At 48.9% G+C, this 20,511-nt stretch overlaps 1 protein-coding gene across 2 annotated transcripts in view; it reads right to left on the bottom strand.

Moving 5' to 3' along the window:
• Positions 1-805: 805 nt before the first annotated feature.
• IGSF11 (immunoglobulin superfamily member 11) overlaps positions 806-20,511 on the bottom strand; it is a 108,265-nt gene continuing 88,559 nt past the window's right edge. For both annotated transcript variants that reach the window (XM_040596851.1, XM_040596852.1), the window contains 6 exons: positions 6,222-6,385; positions 4,838-5,045; positions 3,886-4,041; positions 2,749-2,871; positions 2,367-2,517; positions 806-1,672 (listed from right to left, as the gene is read on the bottom strand). In XM_040596851.1, the coding sequence (XP_040452785.1) occupies positions 1,222-1,672; positions 2,367-2,517; positions 2,749-2,871; positions 3,886-4,041; positions 4,838-5,045; positions 6,222-6,385 (1,253 nt within the window). In that variant the 3' untranslated portion in view covers positions 806-1,221. The remainder of the gene's footprint in view (positions 1,673-2,366; positions 2,518-2,748; positions 2,872-3,885; positions 4,042-4,837; positions 5,046-6,221; positions 6,386-20,511) is intronic.

Here is a 20,511-nt window from a genome sequence, read left to right as displayed (position 1 = left end):
AGCCCCAGCATCTGGGAATTCTGTGCGCATGGGAGAGCAGGAACGAAAACTGTGATACCTCTGTGTGAGGGCCCCAAGCACAACACGGGCCCTGCCACACCGGCCAGCCCTGGATAGCCCGATAAGGAAAACCCACCATGCAAACACCAAAGCTGTGAGGGTTTGACCCCACTTGCCCCAAATCAGAGCAGCCCAGGGGCAGCAGGTACCTCTGGATGTGCCTGCTGCTCTGCCACACCACCCTGCTCCTCTCTGCCTCTTGAATAACCCCAGCAACAGCCCCAAAAATACCACCCCCCAAAAAAAAAAAAAAAAAAAAAAAAAAAAAAAAAAAAAAAAAGACATGAGCCCTACAACAGCAGCGACGCACCCTCCCCCCTTCACTCAGGGAAGGATGCTCAGACAGCTGCGTCCTCCACAGCCATGAGCAGGGCTCTGGTGGCACCCCAAGCTGGTGCAGGAAAAACACCCAGTCTGAGGAGGTCCTGTGTGTGTCTGCATCTGTGTGTGTGTCCATGTCGGAGTGGGGGAAGAACTGCAAAAAATAAAGACAAAAGCTCCCCAGCCTGCATCCTTGCCCAGCCATCCCCTTGGCCAGGCTGGTGGCTGTGCCTTCATCTCGCCCCTCCAGCCTGGCCCGTGCCCCCTCACGCCCTCCCTCATCTGGCTGCAGGGCCAGGGCTGTGGGGAGGGGGCTGGGGCCGCCACGTTGAGGCATACCCTGCCTCAGCACACCTCCCTGCTGAGCCCCCCCTCCCCCGAGACAGGCTGTCATCCTCTTGGAAATAAAACAGCAACAACAGAAAAAAATAATATATATATATATCTCCCCAAACCTCCCTGAAAGACCCAAATGGATGGAATCAATCCCCAGCAAAACCAACGGGAAATAAAAGCAGAAGTCCCCCCCCGAGGTCAGGGCTGGGTGCACATCTTGGCCGGGGCTCAGCGGCCGGGGAGCACGTCCTGACCTCCCTGCTCCTCCAGCCTTGGCACATCTGCGGCGTCCACCGACGCGAGAAGCTCCGACAGCCAAGGGGGATGCGGCACGGCCGGGGCTGTCCCACCGGCCGGCAGCGGCCTGGGGAGGGGAGGGCAGGGGGGAGAGGCAAGTGTGTCCCCCCCCCCCCGTCGCCTCACTGCCATTCAGGAAGGAATAGGGTCTCTTTGTCCCACCGGGTGGGAGAGGCCCCTTGCTTGGCTCTCAGCCGCCGCGTGGCCCTACACAAGGGAGCCAGCTCGGCTCTGGGCGGGCACCATGACGGGGACAGCCCCGATCCGCTCCAGCGTGGCCTGGCTGACGGCGTAGGAGCGGGTGTGCGGCAGCCGTGGCTTCCTGCTGACCGAGCCGTTACTCCGGATCACCTCCTGAGGGGACGGCGCCGTGCTGGCCGTCACCACCAGCGTCTTAGTGGGAGCTGGGGATGGGTGGCCACCATTGGCATAGACGGGACGGGTGCTTGTGCTCCCCGAGCGGGAGAAGGGGGGCTGGTGGGCATCATTGCTGTTGCTGAAGCGGGTGAAGGAGTCCGTGGCATGGTTGGCTTTGGGGTCGTTCCAGTAGCGGCTGTTGTAGGTGTTGGAGGAGGTGAGGGTGTCGTTCTCTGATGAGGATGCATCGGCATGGAATGTCTTTGCGGTGGAGGAGCATTTGGGCGGCAGGTCGTCCTCCCTGGGAAGGAGAGCATGTGAAGGCACACAGAGGATGCTGCCCGCAACACACCACCACCACCACCATCACCACCAGCCCCTGTGGGGGTCAACACCATTAACTCAAGGTGAAGGACAGCACCAACACGAACCAGCGTTGCTCATGGGCTCATTTGCTCATCCCTTTTGCAAGACCCACCTCTGCCCACATTAATTGCTCCATGTGCCTATCACTGAGGCCGGGACTCAATGCTGATGTGTCTAGGGAGGTAAAACCAGTGGCTGTGACAGCCACTGTACTTTCCAGGCAGTCAGTATGACTGTACAACCAACGAAGCTGATCCTCAGGGGAGTTGCAGGAAGCTACCAGAGGGAAAGACTGTGGCTGTAACACCAGAGAAGGTGACAGCTGTACCTCAACAGCTTTTCAGCTATCACTGTCTGGTATTGTGGGTCAGGATTCCCACCACATCACTCTCATTTGGAGCTAGCAACATGAGGTCAAAGCTCTCAATAAAGGCAATACTGAAAGTAAAATCTGTCTTTACCCTTCTTCATTGCTCCCTCCATTTTCTGGATATATATGGACATCTTCCCTGGCCCAGTAGAACACATGCGGCATTAGCAAGAATGAGATTTCTGATTGCCTTCCTGCCAGCTGCTGCTTTGGCTGGGCAATCAGAGGTCCCTTGACACCAGCTTTCCGTGATCCTTACCTTATCTCATTGGGAATTTCCTCCTCTTCTTCTTCTTTGTGTTTATTTTTCCAGTAAAACAGTGCCATGGCCACCAATACAATGCAAACAACGAGCACAACAGCACCTGTGGCCACCGCTCCTGCAATCAGGCCGATACTCCGGGGGTGGGCTGTGGGGAGGATTGAACAGAGAACGGAGAAGAAATCAGGGCTGGGCTGTGGTTGTCCGGGAGCATTTGAAGCTACCGTGGCTTGGGACTGGGGAAAGGCAACGTCCCCATTCCAAGGCACAAGGATCTTCCGATAGAGAGGCACATGGTGGCTCACAGCACACGCAGTTACGCACTTTACTGTCACAAGACAGAAGCAGGTGGCCAAGCCTCCCTTGGCAAAATACTTACGTGCAATGACTTGCAGGTCCAGAAGGCAAGTGCTGGTTCCAATGGCATTTGAAGCCACGCATTGGTAAAGACCTGAGGACACAGTGCTGATATTTCGGAGAGTGACAGTGCCCTGGACTTGGTCTAGTCAGAAAGAAAAGAAGGATTTAAATCCCTCCCCCCCCCCCCTTGAGGAAAATCATGCAAAGGCAAAGCCAGCAAATAGAGAATTTTGGTGTGAGACTCTTACGAGAGAAATAAATTAGGAAATAACCTTGAGATGGAAGCACTGTGCACGTGCGTACACACACACACACCCCCACAAGATTAGATCTTAAGGAGCTTACACTAGACGGTTCTTTTTCTTCTTCTAGATTAATTTCTGCAAATGAAAGCTTGGGACTCTCAGCATCGTGTGAGAAAAGGGAGGAAAGAAGAGACGTGCAATTACCTATACCCAGATCTACCTGTTAAATTCAGTCCTGCCCTGCAGAACCCCTGCTCTCCCATCCCACCTCCTGCTCTGTCAATTTTCCTCATTCCTGAATTATGTAAGACTGAAATGCTTGCATATTCTTAAAATACAGCAGGATAAAGGGCAAAAGTATAGCCATCATTACTTGGTCAGGACACCTAGGCTAAGAAATCTTACGGATGGGCCTTGGGACTGGGCAATACCCAGGCTGATCAGAGCCTTGCTTTTACACACGTCTGAAAGGCAGCTCTGGCAGTAACTTACAGGAGAATAGTGACCTCAGTGTGAGAAGCTGGAAGTATTTCTCCAGGGTGATTCTGCCTCCCTTCTCCCCATTTCCAGTCTATGAGCCTTTCATTTGGTTTAAAATGTGGGTCAATTGGCAGCTGAAATGTCCAGCCAGATGCCACCATCTGGCAACCGTGTTGTCTCTCTCCCATTCAACCAGACCCTTGTTCCTCAATGGGGAATAGGTTCCCGTACCAAAAAAAACCTGAACATTTAAGTGGCCACTGGAGGGTACCTAGTCCACCATGGGCTCTAGGAATCTTCGTTCCAATAAAGTGATCCCGCAAGTGACGGCAGACACTCAATGAGCCGTGCCACTTCTGACAGCTCAGACAAAGGAAAGCCCAGGCTGTCACCTGGGAAATAAATAAGAGGATAATCAACATAACGAGCACCTTGTGTGGCAGTTGGGGGCAACTTGGGAACATTGTCCAGTTTCTCCCAGAGGTATGTTGGTCGGGGGATTCCTTCTTCTGAGCTGCAGGTCAGTGTGATATCGCTGCCCACGTCCAGGGACCCCTGGATTCTGCAAAGTGGGGCAGAAGGAGGAACTGCGAGAGAAGAGGGGAAGGTGACAGCAGATCAGGAAATATGACCAAACCGTGGAGTGCAGGCTCTTTCTGGACACGCACTGCTGGGGAAAGCAAGGACACTGGCATGAGCTGACAAGGGGACAAGAGGGAAGCAGCAGACAAGAAACCATCAAGGTTTGGGGGATGACAATTCACAAAGATTCCTGGCCCACCAGACCATCAAGGTTACAGACTACTGCTGACTTTCACAGGACCCAGTTCTCTTAGATCCCTCCCTGGAGAAAAAGAAGGTGAACATTTCTGTCTTTGAGACAGCAAGGGTGGTGAGAGCTAGCAGAGCTGCAGACAGAATTCGCTGTGGTTGCATTTTGCTTTTGTATCCCTATAATGGCACACACTGGCATATTTGACATCCTAGGGAGCATCCAAGACTAATTGCTTTCATGAAAAGGAAGCAAAAAACTAAACTGATTTTCTTCTCCTGTTGCTATGCACAAAACTCTTTATGGTCCTCCCAGCTCTTCAGGATGCCCTCGTTCTTTATTCATGCTTCTTTGCAACTCCACATCACAATGCTGCCACAGAAGCTTTATCTCCACTATATTTTAAAACTCCATTATATGCTACCTACATGTGAAAGCTATGTGCCCTACGAACTCCCACAATACCCACAAGGCAGCCCATCCCTCACCACGCGATGTCCATGGGCTCCAATGCACACACTACATATTGCTTTGCTGTGATGCACTGTCATGCACAGAGGAGCCCCTAGTTCCTGCTCCTCCCCTCTCCCCCATAATACCAATAAACACACCCAAGACAGTAAGTCCAATGACTCCAATATTCCTGACGCCTCGGTCGGGAAGATTGTTGACCAGGCACTGGTATGTGCCAGTATCCGATAGCTGAGTGTTGTTGATGAAGATGGAGGCACTGGTGGTTGGCATTGTCACAGCAAACCCCACTCGCCCATAGAACTGGGGTGCACCACCAAAGATCTGACCCCCTTGGTAGAGAATAACCTGGAAAAGAAAGGAAGGCTCAAATAACGCTCTGCAGGAGCTGAGCAAGGAGGAAGAACAGCAAGCAAAACATGGGCTTCCAAAGCCGAAAGGATCAGTTCCTAAAGCATCACTAAATAACCAGACCTCAGTATACAGTTGTCCCAGGCAGACCCATCCCGGCAAAGGTGTTTAAAAGAGGAACATGCTTTGTAGCCTGTTTTATTTTAATAAAAATATCCACAAAGATAACAGACCAGATAGATACCCAAGTCTTCTGGCCCAGCTGGATTGGAAATACCACCCTGCTTCATATAATAGTTATTACCCATCTGGGCAGGATCAGTGTAAAAAAGCAGAGACTCTGTAAGGGCCAGTGAGAACTTTGCTGGAGAGCATCTGCCTGGTAGCCAGTATCAGTCTGAGTCTCAGCCAGTAAGATCCTGCTATGATTTGATGCTGCTTACTGAAGATCATTGAGATGCACTGCATGACAGGCAATGCAGCCCTTGGAGCTGCACAACCTCCACCAGTCAGATGGCTTATATAGCCACCTGTACTTAGACCAAGCCCTAAGGAGCAAGTACTCTTCAGTGCAGGTTCTCACAACTGAAGACCAAACGTGATGGGGACACCAAATGTGATGGTATGTGGGCAAAAACCAGCCCAGCACATCTCTGGTTCCCACCACGACAGACTCTCATTTGCTAATGTTCCTAAGAATGGACTTGCATAAGCAACAAACAGTGAAAAAGTAAGGGAAATGAAAGGGGAGATGAGTCTATGACAGACCACGTGTTATGGCCCCGTTTACATGGATTTCACAGGTTTATGTCTGCAGATGCTCCCAGGACCTCCAAATCCCATATCCAGTGCACCAAAACCTGGATTACACCTCTTGTGCTCTTTTGAACACACAAACCAGCAGAGGTCCAGGGCAGCAACACAGTATCAGATACACCTGCCCCAACTGCACATCCAGCCAAGGTAGCCAAGGACACAATGTGCATCAGTTAACAAAGCACTGAAGAAATCAGATTCATGTAAGATCCAGAGGGATGTTCAGCGATGAAGGGACAATGAAGTTCTGGGACAACCAGAGACTCATTTTAAAGCGTCTACATCCAGATCAATGTGAAAAGGAGGAGAAAAAGGAAAGCCCCAAAGAAATAGATGCTCCAGTAAGAGAGGACTTACCTGTTGAGGCTGGTTGGCGTTAGAAAGAGGAATGACCATCCAGATGACATTAAGGTTAGTGAGAGCAGCGTTAGTGGTGAAGGTGCAGGGCAGTACTGCTGTCTGGCCTCGGGCAACCTGGATACTCCCTGAACTGACTGACACCTCCAGAGGACACACCAGACCTGGAAAGAGAAGGACACCCAGTTCAAGCATTTCAGGAGAAGGACACTCGGTTCAAGCACTGCAGGTGGCCCCATACACTTGCAGGTCATGACAGCAACATCCTCTGTTACACAACTGTACCTTACCAATTACTTTAGGCTAAAAAAGAATTGTATTCCTCCCTCAACAGATCAGGCTGCTCTCATGCAGACTTTTTGCACGGGCAGATGCAGATTGGTGGCCCTTTTTGAGTGAGAGCACTCGAGTTGCAGAGCTTTTGAAAACAACAGGTTTTGGTTCGGTGTCAGGGAAAGAGCTTTAAGAGCAGCCAAGCTGTGTCTAAGGGATAATGAAATGTGTTTCCAAACCCATCAGTCTCAACGATACCCAGCTTCCCTGAAACAGAAAAGGAAACCGTATTCTGAAAGTCTTCACCAAGGGGTAAGAAGAGAGGAACACAGTTCCCCCTCCACTTCTATGACTCATAAAGTCCAGCATGAGCAGAAACATTTTAGTGCTACTTTTAATTTAAAGGGTTACAAATCTAAATCTTTTCTAGTCCAGGTATTACTATCTAGCTGGTAAAAAATGAGTACTGGTAATGGAGGATCTCATAAAATCTCATTTATTTTCCAGCATTTCCACCACTCGCCTCTTTGCATTCCGCACAGGCTGGACAGGGCTCAAAGCCTGAGAAGCCCCAGCTTCCCAGTGCAGCAGCTCTGCAGTTTTTAGACTCAAGTCACACAGGGAAATAGCTCCATTCCTACTGCCAAAATCTTGTCAAATGAAACTAACCAAGGAGTCACCACCACCAATTTGAGTAGCACTAAAATTCTTTAGACCATTTTCCCCCACAAAATCAAAATGTGGACTACAAAAAATATCTATATGACAACTCACTATCTTCTTTGTTCAAAAGCATGTGGAAGGCTCCCGGAGGAGGAGGCAAGGCGTTTTCAAGCTCCAAGGCAGTATCAGAATGTTGCTAGCTCCCACGTCTAATCTGTGGACCACCCCATTCTCTTGCTGACTCCAGGAAGGGCTGCCAGCAAAGTTTCTATTTTCTGCCAAGAGACGCTGGTTTGCTAAAGGTGAAATGCTTCATGTGAGAACAGCTTTCTACCTGAACTATAAAAAAACTGAACAGGCTAATTTCTGAGAAAAAGGTGAGTGGTCTCCCACATGCTTGTCTGCTGGGATCCTTCCCAGTCTACCTAATGGAGAGATGGGGCACTGAGCCTGGAAGTGCTGAGCTTCAGGTACTACAGAGACAAAGTTTTTAGCACTTGAAGAGCCCCTGATGATGTCCTGTGTTTGGACTGACTGCTCTGGAGCTGCAACACCCCAGCACCTTGCAAATCCTCAGCAACCTCCCCCAGACTTCCATCCCCTCCTCCATATCTCCCACCTCCAAAGCCCCAGGGAGTTCAGGGAGGCTCAGAAGTGCTTCAAAACAGAGCCAGACAAAATGCCATTTTAATCTCTCCAAGCGAAATTAATTAGTTTCTTACTTTGCAGGAAAAAAATCCAAGTCTGACTTCCCTCACAGCTTGGAACATATTTTAAAATATTGAACATTTTAGAAATTCCCAGGGAAAGAGTTCATCTCTGGTGCTAACATCTCAGAGAATTAGGTGCCTGGATGAGGAACAGCTGGTGAAAGCTCAATCCATCAATCTCCTATGCAAGGCTGTCAACAGCAAGTGGAAGTAAACAATTTGAAGAACCAGTAATGAGCATCACCTTTATTACAAGGCATCTGCCTTCCAGTTGCATCTGTGGTCAACAGACTGGGAATGCTTTTGGACTCCTCACTTGCTTACGGCTGGCCAGGCCGTGGCAAGAGCCCCAAACCCAGAAGTGATCTGCGTCAACTTTGGAGATGGCTCTTACTGAACACAACCCCGACAAGGGGTTGTCTCTTCTGCAGGTCTGAATTTGAAGGCTGCTTTGCCATGAGTACTCATCCCGTCTTGCATCGTCCATGTGCTAAACAGTGTGCAGGGAGTCCCAATAATCTGGAAAATTATTGGATTAACTTCCCTCTCCAACACAGTGCAGAAAGCTCTTCTGCCATGTTCAGCGTAATGAGATGCTTTCCATGAGAGGAAAACCAACTACTCATCTGATCTGGAAGAGCTACGTGTGTTCTTCAGCCCCATCCCTTATCTCCACCAACTTTCCCCTCCAAGAAAAACCCACATACTCAAATTCTTCTCATTCAGAAGAAGTAATGTTTAAGTGTGAGTATTCAGTAATAGCAAATTTACTGGAAAAGTTAAGACTTTACAGTTTGCACTGCAGGGTTAGTTACATCAATCACTCAATCATCAAAATGATGTGATTTCATACCACCCTCTTGCTACTCCTAATATTTACTATTAGTTGATTATAAACATCCTGCAGAATAATTAGAACACTAAAATAAAACATGCATACATTCTTCACTGTAAAAATAATTTTCAATACATTTGAAAATTTCCCAATCTACTTATGAACAATTTATCAAAGGAAATAAACCACATGATAATTCCTTTGCCAGTACCCCCCTCTCACCCTGCAGCACCCCACAGTCCCTGGAATCTCCTCCCCTTTCAAGGCACCACAGCATCCCTTTTAATGGGAATGCCATGCAGTGGTGTCTGGGGGGTCTGGGGTGGGGTGGGGGGGAAGAGCTGGGGTCCCCATCTATTTCTCTTGCCAAGGGGAGTTGCTTTGAACCTGGCATGCAAGATGAGCACCTTCCCCACACCACGCTGTCCTGTCTCTGTCCAGTTAAAGCACCAGGCAAGCCAGCTCCTCAGATTTGCCTTTGCCTCATGCGTCCCAGGGCCTGTCAGCTGCTCTTTGGCCTGGGATGCATACAAGGCAGGTGGCACTTAAAGACAAGGACTCATTTTGTGGAGTGGCACCTGCAGGGCTACAGCTGAGGAAAACACACAAAACTGCTTCTGACAAGTAAGCTTAAACAAGGCGACAGGAGAGTCAGGAGACCAAATGCAGGCAAAGTCGCCTTCCACCAGCATAAACAGGGAGATAGGCTGGTATGTTAACACAGCACTGGGGGAGCATTACCACAACATGCCTCCTCTCCCAAGGAGACAGCTGAAAGAGCAAAGATCTAATCCTCTCCAGAAGCTACAGCGTCTTTCTTTGTCTCTCAGACTACTAGAAAATGTAACACACTTGCACACGCACTTGCCCATGTATGCAAGTATCTATGTGACTGCATCCTTCCATAGCAACACTTATAACCCAAAACACAGGTGGATGCACACAAAGACACATACGCTTACAAATCTGTATACCCAGGAAGACAGACAGTAAGAAAACTCAACCAAACGATACATGTTTAAACATCTCAAAATTAGGAGTTGCAAAAATGTGGCTTTGCATTAATGCAAAAGGAAGGAGACACCGGAGAGAGGGAGGAAGAGATTTCAAATTTAGCATATCTATTGGGATAAGGATTTTTCAATGCAGCCTAAGGAATGAGGACTTGAATTCCCTTGGGTAGATATAAATGCAAATATAGATATATGCACACACATACAGCCCAGCCTACTAAGTCAAATTACACATAAGAGGTCAGAAAAATCAAGCAAAAGATGTTGTAACGGGTCTTCTTTTGCAAAGGTACACAATCCAGATCTTTTCTAAGCATTCAAAGAAGTTTAATGACTTGTGAGAGACAACAAGAATCGATCACCACCAATTCGTCTCTCAGAATTGGATTACAAGGGCCATTACACCCTCTCTTGTACGTGCAGTCTTCTCCTTACTTAGTAATTAAGCATCCCTGTAAGCAGCATGCCTGGAGGAAGAGCGGGGTGCACCACTGTCAGCAGAAAGAGGAACGGGCCCTTCCTGTACGTAGGACACTTTGATCTTAGCTTGATTCAGCAAACGGCTTTCTCCTTTGATCCCCATGCAGCAAGCTCCCATCGCTAATTAGAACGGATGCTCCGGTTTTTTGTCCCCTGTCAGGGAACTAGCCAGCAGAACAACATTTTTGGCTACAGAGGCTCTTTTAGAGTTTCCTCGTACTTTCAGGACCAAGTAATTATTCTGGCAACAGATCACGGTGATTTCACTTTTGACGGCTCACTGCTGCTTTTCCAAGTAGCACACCCAGCTCCCCCCCCCGCTGGCTCCATGAGAGTCCACGTAGACAGCTCATACAGCACCGGTCCCACAACCAGCATTTTCATCCCTGCTGGGTATAAGGAGGAGGCAGATGCTGCCACATGTTTTCTAGGTGCCTTACAAAGCTTGCAAGACTGGGAGGCTTCAGAACATACCAGATGCAGCAAAGCTGAAAGACATGGGCACATCTTAAGACTTTGACTCATACAAAGTTGACTGAAAATGCTCCCAGCTCCCGCTCATCACCACACCTCTCTGCCAGAGATCACCAAATTACCTTGGCTGACAGCCCCACGAGTGAAATGAGGACATCCACCACCATCACTTCACATCAACAGGCCAGATGATAACATGAACAGCTGATGCACAGTCACCAGTCCATACGACCACGATGACAGATGGTCACAGACCACAGGGGCCTCAGAAGCTGTGCTTTCAGGAAGCACTGTGGTCACGCTGTTGACGTTGTACTAAGGACATGTCCTCCTCTACTGCTGGATCATCCCCAGCACCTGGTTGTCAAAGGCACCCATGCTCAGCCAGATATCCGGGTACCCCTGGCTGGGTGGCAGTACAGCGCCCAGGGAGGGTCTTCCCCCACGGTATGTAGCTTAGGAGCACTGCTCTCCCAGGACCACAGGAAAATAGATGTTTCTTTACAGGGTCATTCCTACCATGGAAGTCAAGCTCCTGCCCTGCCTTGCCTTCTGGAGGACACTCTCTACTTTGCAAGTACCCCCAAGAACTGTTGGCAAGTCAGAAGTACTTGGCACCTGCTAGCAGGAACCTTCTGATACCAGCACAGGAGGCTGAGCTAGCATGACTTTGCGTACACAGATGCCAGGGTACAGGTTCACTCTGCAGTGCTGGCAAGCCAGGGAAGCAAATGGCCAAGGGAGAAAGGAGGGAGGGAGGTGTGAAAAGCATGAAAAGACACTCAGCTGCGTGCATTCTGCATCTCCAGACCTCAAGGGAAAATATGCAGAAATATGTGTGGCTGGGGGAAAAAAGGAGAACAAAGCTTCAAGCTGTATCAGCTTGCATCCAAAACCTAGGGAACGGCTCCCCCCGTCTCGGCGCAATTAGCAATCCTGTTGCCACGTGCTGGGGAAGATGCCTTTGGCAGTATGACATTTTGGGTCCCTCGTTAGAGAGGCAAAGATGAGGTAATTCAAAAGTTTTAAGAACAGGGTAGGAACACAATGTTCGATCTCACAACTGCAGGCAACGAGGGAGAAACTGCAGAGCAGTATTTTTCCTGAGGTGAAAGGAAAACACAAGTCTCTGAGCTTTTGGCCTGCCTCACATCTCTGAGTCTGGGACCAAAGCTGCCTTCTGTGCTAAAGAAATGTCTCCCACTCCAAATGAGCTGAGGTACATTGCCAACTCAACACACCGAGCAGCATCAAAACCTACAGCCCGGGAAGAAGCGACTCACAGCTGGAGGAGGCAGCAACAGATGCAGGGAGTACTTCTGCCACAGGACCTGCTAGTGAAGCCATCATTCAAAAGCCCCTGAAGGAGCCTGACTTGCAGTTGCAAGCGCTGATAATGTTGAAGTTACCCAGCATGATATGACATCCAAACAGGCTGCTCAACAAGCTGCCTGAATACTGGTCTTGCCCATTCTCCCCAGGGACTGAGTATCCTCCTGTCATTCTACATGTGCTACTCTTGCTAGTTCAGACTCTATCTAACCAGAAGCAGGATTTACCGAGCTTACTATCTGGAGGAAGCTTGCAGTGGACTCCACCCTGCTCGTGGAACCAGCACCACCAAGCTCTCCAATGGAGAACAGATCTGACTTAATGCCCAGCTAGGCTGAATTATTTCCAGCTCACTAAGGAAATTCTTCCATGGAAAAACTTCCAGCCTCCAAAGTCACTCTGCAGGGCAGGCTTCTGGGATAGCTGCAACGCTGTCATAATAGACTGTACCCTGGAGGCAATGTGCCCTAGCACAAACTTTCCTGGGGAGGATGCTTGGTAGAGACCTCCTTGGAACGATTATAGTGGGAGCTGGGATCAGTGGTGAGATGAGGGGAGGGCTCAAGCACACCATAGCCCTTTTGCAAGCTCATAGCAAGGAGAAGGCAAACGCTGGTCCAGGGGGCATCCATAGGGTGATTGCCTCCGTGCCCCGGTTTGTGGGCACATGTTATACAGGTGCTACAGGAGCCTTCCCAGAGAGCCTGTGGGGCATACTGAGGACACCCAAAAATTGTTACGCTTCTGTCAGAACAGAGAGACAGAGACTTTCTAGCATAGCTCCTCCTCAAGACACAGTAACACTGCCTACTGAACACTCCCAACTGAAGTTTGTCTAATTTAGTCTTTAAAGCCCCAGACAACGTCTGGACTGTGCAGCACAGTTTAGCAGCCCGGCCCAACCTTCAGCAGCCCCTGCTTCCCCCTCGTTCCCAGAGCTCTCACCAGTGGTGCCTCTGGGCTCTCTGCAACCCAGCCATGCAAGTCACACTTGCCAACCCTGTCCCTTCCTCTCGCCCTGTCCAGCTCTTTCTGCCCTATCCCCATCGCAATGACGGGCAAGTACATAGCTCAGAGCTAAAAAGAGAAGTTGCAACTGGACAGAGTTTGGGCATTTTGTTCTCTGAGACAGCTGCATCAAACTTTGAATATCTCAGACACCAGACTGAGAATTTATTGGGAGTAAGCACATTCGCTTTATTTGAACAGGGACAACATGGCAAAATAAGGCTCATGCTGGCTCTTTCTGGCTCACAGATCCAGGAATGAGATAGTAACCTGACAGTGTACAAGGCAAAAAAATTCCCAACTCTTTCCTTCTTATCTTTGCTGGCTCTGCAGGACAGACTGGAACAAACAGCAGCAAAACTATCACATCTAGCATGGTTTTAGAGCAAGATCTCCGCAATGCAGGTGTTAAACCTACACTGACCCTAACTTTTCCTCTGAGGTGTATACAGTGCTACTCCCTGTTAAATGCATGTTGAAAGCCAAGTTAACTTCTAAGCATGCTTACCCCTGAAGAAATCATCAGGTGCAACTGGTGGTATCTAGTCATCCCTCCAGCACGGAGCTTCCCAATTAAATAGATCCATTTCACCACAGTATAAGCAATCTCAGGATTGCTGCCCACCCTATAAGGTATGTGGGCGAGCAGACATTAATCCAGGGAGAAAACACAATATCAGGGTCTTGAACTTGAGCTCTGTAGCATTTCTTGCCAGAGCTGCATCAGCTGATCAGGGACATTGTCTACCTGTAAATTTGTGCTTGGTAACACCAACCCTCCTCCCTTACCATTTATAACCTCGTCTGGACTAGACAGAAAGCTGACAATGAAACTTCTCGCCATCCCACTCTGCTCTGGCTTCAGCTGTTGGTCTGGTGAGTAGTGGTCACTACTACCCCTGCCATCCTCCCTTTTAGCAATAGTTCTTTCTCTGCGGGCCAGCTGGGAGAAGGATTTCAAACAACCCTCTGACTGTGATGACATGGAGCATATCTCCCTGCCCCTGACCTCCTCAGCCTGCAGCTGTATGCGGAGGAGAAGTGGACCTTAAAACCAAAAAAAGGCAGGAAAGCTTTCAGCTATATGTACTGCAAGAGTGGTGTCAGTTGCCTCCCACGTCCTTGTCAGAGGAGCTGAACTAGCTCTTGCAGGGGTAGAAAAGGGGGCTCTCCTAACACACTGAGGAATGTGATTCCTTCCCCGCTTCTGGCACAGACTCCCTGGGTGTCTGACTTGCTGAGTGAATCAGTCAGCTCCAGTTCCAGGCATCCTCAGAGGGTCCCTATTAGTGCGAGATCCTCATTTGCTCAGGTTTAGACCTCCAGGGTTTGATTTGCTGAACTGCGGAGCATTCAAACCTGCTAAAGAAATGAAGAGGGGCTGTGCCCTCCATGTAGCAGGGTTCACATGTTAAGCTCCTTTGTGTCACCTTAGTGGTGCTCTTCCAACAGCTCTTAATGCTTGAGCTTAATTAATCCGTCTTGAAATGCAAGAGATTTTTGAACTGTGAGAAGAGCACGGTGTTAGAGCAGCTTGGGTTAGTACAAAGTGGGAACAAGAACCCAAATCTGGTTTACAGATGCCCTGGTGATAGCAGGGTTGGGGGCACAATGACCCAAATGGTCTGTTCCAGTTCTGGACTCCCATTGTGCTCCCAGTACTTGTTTCTATTCTGTGTCTCTATCCTGCCTGGCTGGAGCTGCCAGGAGAGCCGCCGCCTTCGCAGCTCCTGCTGGCTAGGACGGCTACTTTGCATCTCTGCTGCCTCAGATGCAGTATGCGTGTGAGTTACAAGACAAAAAAACAACTGCATTGTACTATAGCGAGATTACAAAAATAGGAAAGGCCATTGATAGGGACAAAAATAGCATCTACAATGACATTAGCTAGGGTAAAACTAATCAATCGCTGTTCTCTGGGGCATGCGTTAATCCCCTCACCATGGTATAGTGTTGCACAATTAGGTACATTATGGAAAGTTTAACGCTTCCCTCCGATGCATGCAGCATTGGCTGGAAACAGCGACTGCTGCGACCCGAGCTGGCAGTCCTTGAATTCACAGCATTCACAGAGGACTCAAGGAGCAGCTGCACTACTGAGGTGGAGGAATTTTTTGCTTTAGCAGATGAGCAAGACCAGAGGGGACCCAGAGGGGATCAGGAACTCATGCAAGTGCTCACTCATTTCTCCCCTGAGCTGGAAGAGGGGAGGGTTGGGTAAGCCTCATTCAGCCCACTCTGTGGGACTATGTGGTGTGAACTTTGCCCATTCCTGGCTGTGCCCAGCATCAGAGTCATCAATGACTCATCCCCCCAGGACTCAAGTGGGAAAATCAGGAGCATTCCATCTGTCCACAGAAGATGGCTGAAGGCCACAATCAGGCAGCATACTCAAGGTATAAACAGGGTGGTGTGTCCTTGCTAGAGAGTGCCAGTCATTTCTTTTCCTCCTAAGATCCTCCGGAGATGCCTGAAGCACCATTTTCCAAATCACAGGCAGAGGTGCACGCAAGGAGGAAAGTTAAAAGTTTAGCTGGGGACAGAAAGAAAGTTATCTACCTGTTCTTTGTCTCCTACAAAGCTGAGACTGAAAAACAGAGTCCCTCCTTCTTCCCCCTAGTCCTGTGGTAGATCAGCTCTGGGGAATCATGCTGCAGTGACTTAAGATGTTGTCACCCTCTGCCATTTGCCTTGTCACTCATCACAAGGTTATTGTCCCAAACCCAGCAAAAACAGAAAGGAAGCTGTGCCTCCACCTCACAGCCAGGCGTTAATTAGCATAACCTGCTGGAGAAGGTGTCAGGACAAGTTAACTTGCTTTGCTGTGAGAGGGGAAAGCTGCATTGCAGGTGTGCTGTCCTGTTCTGCTCGCTGCTACAGTGGAGGCATCATCCAACAGTACTGAATGTCAGGGGGTGGGGGGGGGGGGAGTGTGTGGAACATTTCAAACGAGCAGGGTCAGTTACTTTAGCTGAAGTGACTTGGGAATGAAAGCTTATCAGATGTTCATGCAGGCACATTTAAGGTGGGAAGCTCAGCTTGAGTTTGCAAAGAGCCTGCAACACCAGCTAATAGCTGCAGACTTGCCACTCATCTAGCTCAGATGCCAACATAAACCTCCCACATCCCTCCTCTGAATTATTTCACTGCTTATCACAGCACATCAGAAAGGAAAAAGTACCATTTACAGCAAACATGCATCTGCGTTTCCTGAAAGAGAGAAAAGGCACAGAGTTGACTGAGGGCAGTGAAGGCACACATTGGCTTCATTTTCCTGAAGCAGGCTGTAAAACCTCACAGGAGCCAAGTCTTAACATTTGGGAAGCACCACCACCACCATGGCCAGTCACGCTCTCTGAAAGCATCTTCGAGCATCCCCATGGATATCCGTAACTGCACCTGAGGCGAGCTGCTCCCACCGCATGCAAAGTACAGGATGAGGCTGCATGGGATGAGATGAGACCTGCGTGTAACTTGCTTACCCCAGAGCAGGAGTCCAATTAGAGCTCTTCCCAGAATCTAAAAGCAAAAATAAGCTCAAGTCCCCGTCCCCGCCCCCGGCAGCCCGCCCCATCCATCCCATTTCTTTGCTAATATTCTCCCAGCACAGCCCAGTCAGCAGAGATGTGTCACACTGTGGATGAGTGCCAAGTGCTGGCAACAGCATGTGACATTGCTGACACTGCAAAGTTGCCCCCTTTGGGAGAAGGTATCCACCCATGCCTCTGCAAAAGAAATGTAACTGCTCCCAAGACTGGGCAACAGAGAGTCAGGCTGAGGAAGCTGGAATTAAAACAGGCTGGCAAAGATCTACTAAGACACACACTCCTATTTTCTGTTTGCTGAGCCATAAAAAATACATTAACAGCCCAGCAGCTTTGTAAATGATTTATACTCAAAAGAATAATTTTTTTCCTTCTCTCCTGGTTAAAAAAAATAAATAATAAAATGTGCAACATAGTGATAAACTGCTTAATAAGGGAAAACAGCTCAAAATTTAAATATGTTCAATGGTATATTGAGTGGGAAGGACAGAGCCCATAAGGAACATGGGTGGGCAGGCTGGAATACACAGCTTGTGTGCGGTGGGAGAGGCAGGAGCACTGGGGCACAGCTGCATGAGGAAAGAGGTGGGGATGATGGAAGGACAACCGGCCTGTCAGCAACTTTTAACACTTTTAAAACAGAATGCACGGAGAGAGATGCGTTCTGGATGCCCCTCCACCCCCTGCCCCCATTACAGGAAAATGCCATTAAAACACAGACTGCAAACTCGTACCTGAGTGGCTTTCTCACCTACCCTGACACAACTGTCTTTAGGGCTAACTCCGGTGCAAATAGTCCCAACGTACAGTCCAACTACATTTCAACTACTTCTACCCAAAGCACCAAGAGTTATGTCCATCTTCCCCCAAAAGAGGAAGAGCAGGGGCTGATGGACAGAAAAGGGACAGTGCTTGCCCTATTATGCACAGGCTGGGTGAAGATGCAAGGACACGCTGCTGCGTGGCTCCCTCCCTGCAGACATCACCAACATCTTCTGGGAGTCCTCCAGAAACCTTGGGTGGCCACCTGAAACCCAGGCCTTGCTGCTGCTGCTTCTTCCAGGAAAGACGAGGCAGCAAGACAGCAGGAACATTGCCAGCCCGCCCAGATGTTGGTGGGCTCCACCACAAACAGGAGTACGCCCGTGCCTGCCGGGGTGCACGTATGGCACCCGCAGGGCCACAGCAGGGCTGGGGTCAGCAACGAGGACTCCAAGGAGCTGAGACCTCCTATGTGAGAAAGCTTCCCTGCAAGGTGGGGAGCGAAGGCATGGATCAGGCTGCAGAAGGGCTGAGGGCAGCACGAGGAAGGAGAGGGGGGGCGAGAGGAACGTGGGGCTGCGTTTGCAGCCTGGGAGCTGAGATTTGGGTTAAGGAAGTGCAGAGGACCATGAAGAGTGGAGCCTGGGGGTAGGAAATAACTCCCCAAGAAATGGCCCCACGTCTCCAAGCCAGATGCAGAGGAGCTCCCCCAGTGCTTCTGGGGTACCTACCTTACCTGCCTTCCCCCATTACCAGGATATTCCAGCACCATCATCACCCCATGGTTGGTTATGATGGCCTGTGGGGTGTTACGATGGGCTGCTCCCTCAACAAAGAGGTGTCTAAGATAAAACAAAATAAAATAAAGTAATTTAAAATAAAAGAACCCTGAGGAGACAGAAACTAGCCATTTCTGAGAAGAAAAGTTTTAATTTCTAGACTGATGCCATTCTCCTTGAAGTCAGGAAGGGCTGACACCAGGAAGAGTATCAGATTCCTAAAGGATCTGCTCCAGCAACCCACAACTTTTGGCTGAGGCAACGTCAACAAGTTGGCTATCTGCTTTCCACCCCAGTTTGTCCTGTGTATGAAATGCTCTCGCCCTATGGAGTACACAAGCTTTGCAAGGGAAAGGATATTTGGCAGATGTTCTTTGGTGTTCACCGTACCTTTGAGCTCCCCTAAAACTTCTCCTGCTCCGTGACTCAGCTGTGAGCCCTACTTCACCCACGTTGCCGCCTGCGTGGCCAGGGGAGCACCCACACGGAGCTGGGGTCCCTCGGCCAGACACTGATGCCCAGGTTGGTTTGATATGTCCTACCAATTCCACTAAAGGCAGTTAAATCACTGGAAATACACCCAATGTTTAAAAATAAAGCACGTGTCCAAGTACCTTGCCAAATTATGGCTTAAAGGTCGAATCACATTTGCACCCATTTTGGTAGCCACTTTCTTGTGGTACGAGAGAGAGCCTTTAAGAGAGAACATGCACAATCACAGCGAAACTTCCTCGTCTTGCACATGATGTTCAAAACAAGCCTGATAAAAGCAGTCAAAGTCTCCAAAAGCAGTCAGATCAAAACTAGCTTTCATGGGGATGTTCAAAGATGTTAGACTTCTGTATCTTGAACTGTGTTAATCCCAAACTACTTTGGATGTAAAATTATTAAACTTATTAAAAACAAACAAACAGAAAAGAAACAAAAAAGGCAGGCTCTTTTTCATTTAAACTGAAGAGAAAGGAAAACTCATATTTGTCTTCCTGATCTGGCAAATGTCAGGTCAGTAATTGAATGTTTCTGATTATGAGTTGAGCTGCCTGGAAGAGGTTGTAAAAGGACAATTTTCCACGGGGAGAAAAAGAGTTTTCATTAAAATCAAAATAGGTTGTAAGAATATCAACTTTGATGACATTTTCAGTGAGTGAAGACAAAATAAATTGCTTCGACTTTCCCATTTAATTATGGTAATATTGGCACACTTCAGTTCAATAAGGTAAAAACACTTTATTTCAATCCATTTAAACTTTGGTCATATATTTAGATATTACATAAATTCGGACTTTGCATAATTCTATTCAGTAACAGTACAGTGTTATACACACACTTAATACACCATGGCCTTTCAACATCGCGTGAACAGTATGTTTTCCCAAGGGAAATTTCTCCTGGTTTTTGCTCCATCCACTAAAAAATCTGGACTCTCACTGTGATGTGAGACAGAACAGAGAGGACACATTGGGACTCCCTGGAATAGATGACTGCTTCGTTACCAGCTTTAGCTACAAACCACCCCAGCCCAGTCTTCTCATGGGAACACCCGGAATTCAGGAGATGCAGGGTATTTCCAGGTGAAGTTTGGTCCTGATGTTGCTCAGGCAGCCAGTGTCAGGCACAGCCTTCCACACCAGCCACAGGAACACATCGCTCTAAGCGCTTTGCAGTCCTTTTCCTGAAGGAGACTCACTCCCTGCTCCCCATCCCAAAGGAATGCTGCCTTCCCCACCTCCCTGCCCCGAAACCCAAAGCTTTGGTGCGAGTGGTGCTGGCTATAAATCGATTCCCCATTCTCTACCTATTTGGGCTAATCATTCCCAACGTTGCATGGTGGAAGCAGGACCAAGAAATAAAATGTGCCCAGGCAGATTAATGCAAAAGTGCCACACTGCGTGCCCTTTTGAGATGTGGGTATGTGCCAGCACAGGGCACAAAGGGGAACAGGTCCTAATGCTGGGAGGTCCTCCCTGCTCACAGAGCAGCCAGGGCTGAGGCATCTGCAGCTCTAAGCATCCCAGCTAAGATCATCAAACCTGTTTTTTTTACAAATGCTGAGCATCCCCACCTCCAGCAGGCGCCAGCCAGCCCTCGGGTACTCTTAACTGGGTATCCAGCATCATGCTGAAAAACTCAGGTGCAGAAAGCTCTACTGGTAGCTCTAAAACATGCTAGCACGAGAGTCTCCATTTTGCAGTGAGGAAAACCAAGATGGAGAGAGGGTATAACTCACCTAAGCACCATGCAGCAGGTCAACGGCGAGTCAAGAACAGGACTTTGGCACCTGATTCATGGGCCTTGCTCTGCCTATTAATCACACTCTCCATCACTGTGCCGAGTATTAGTATTGATTTCAAATTAACACACACATTTCTTATCAAGGAGAAAAAAAAATTAACCAAGAAGGTTCACTGTGTTCAGC

The sequence above is a fragment of the Falco naumanni genome, chromosome 5 (assembly GCF_017639655.2).
Source record: "Falco naumanni isolate bFalNau1 chromosome 5, bFalNau1.pat, whole genome shotgun sequence".
Lineage (NCBI taxonomy): Eukaryota > Metazoa > Chordata > Aves > Falconiformes > Falconidae > Falco > Falco naumanni.
The sequence above is the reverse complement of the archived record's forward strand: the minus strand, read 5'-3'. Positions and strand labels throughout refer to the sequence as shown.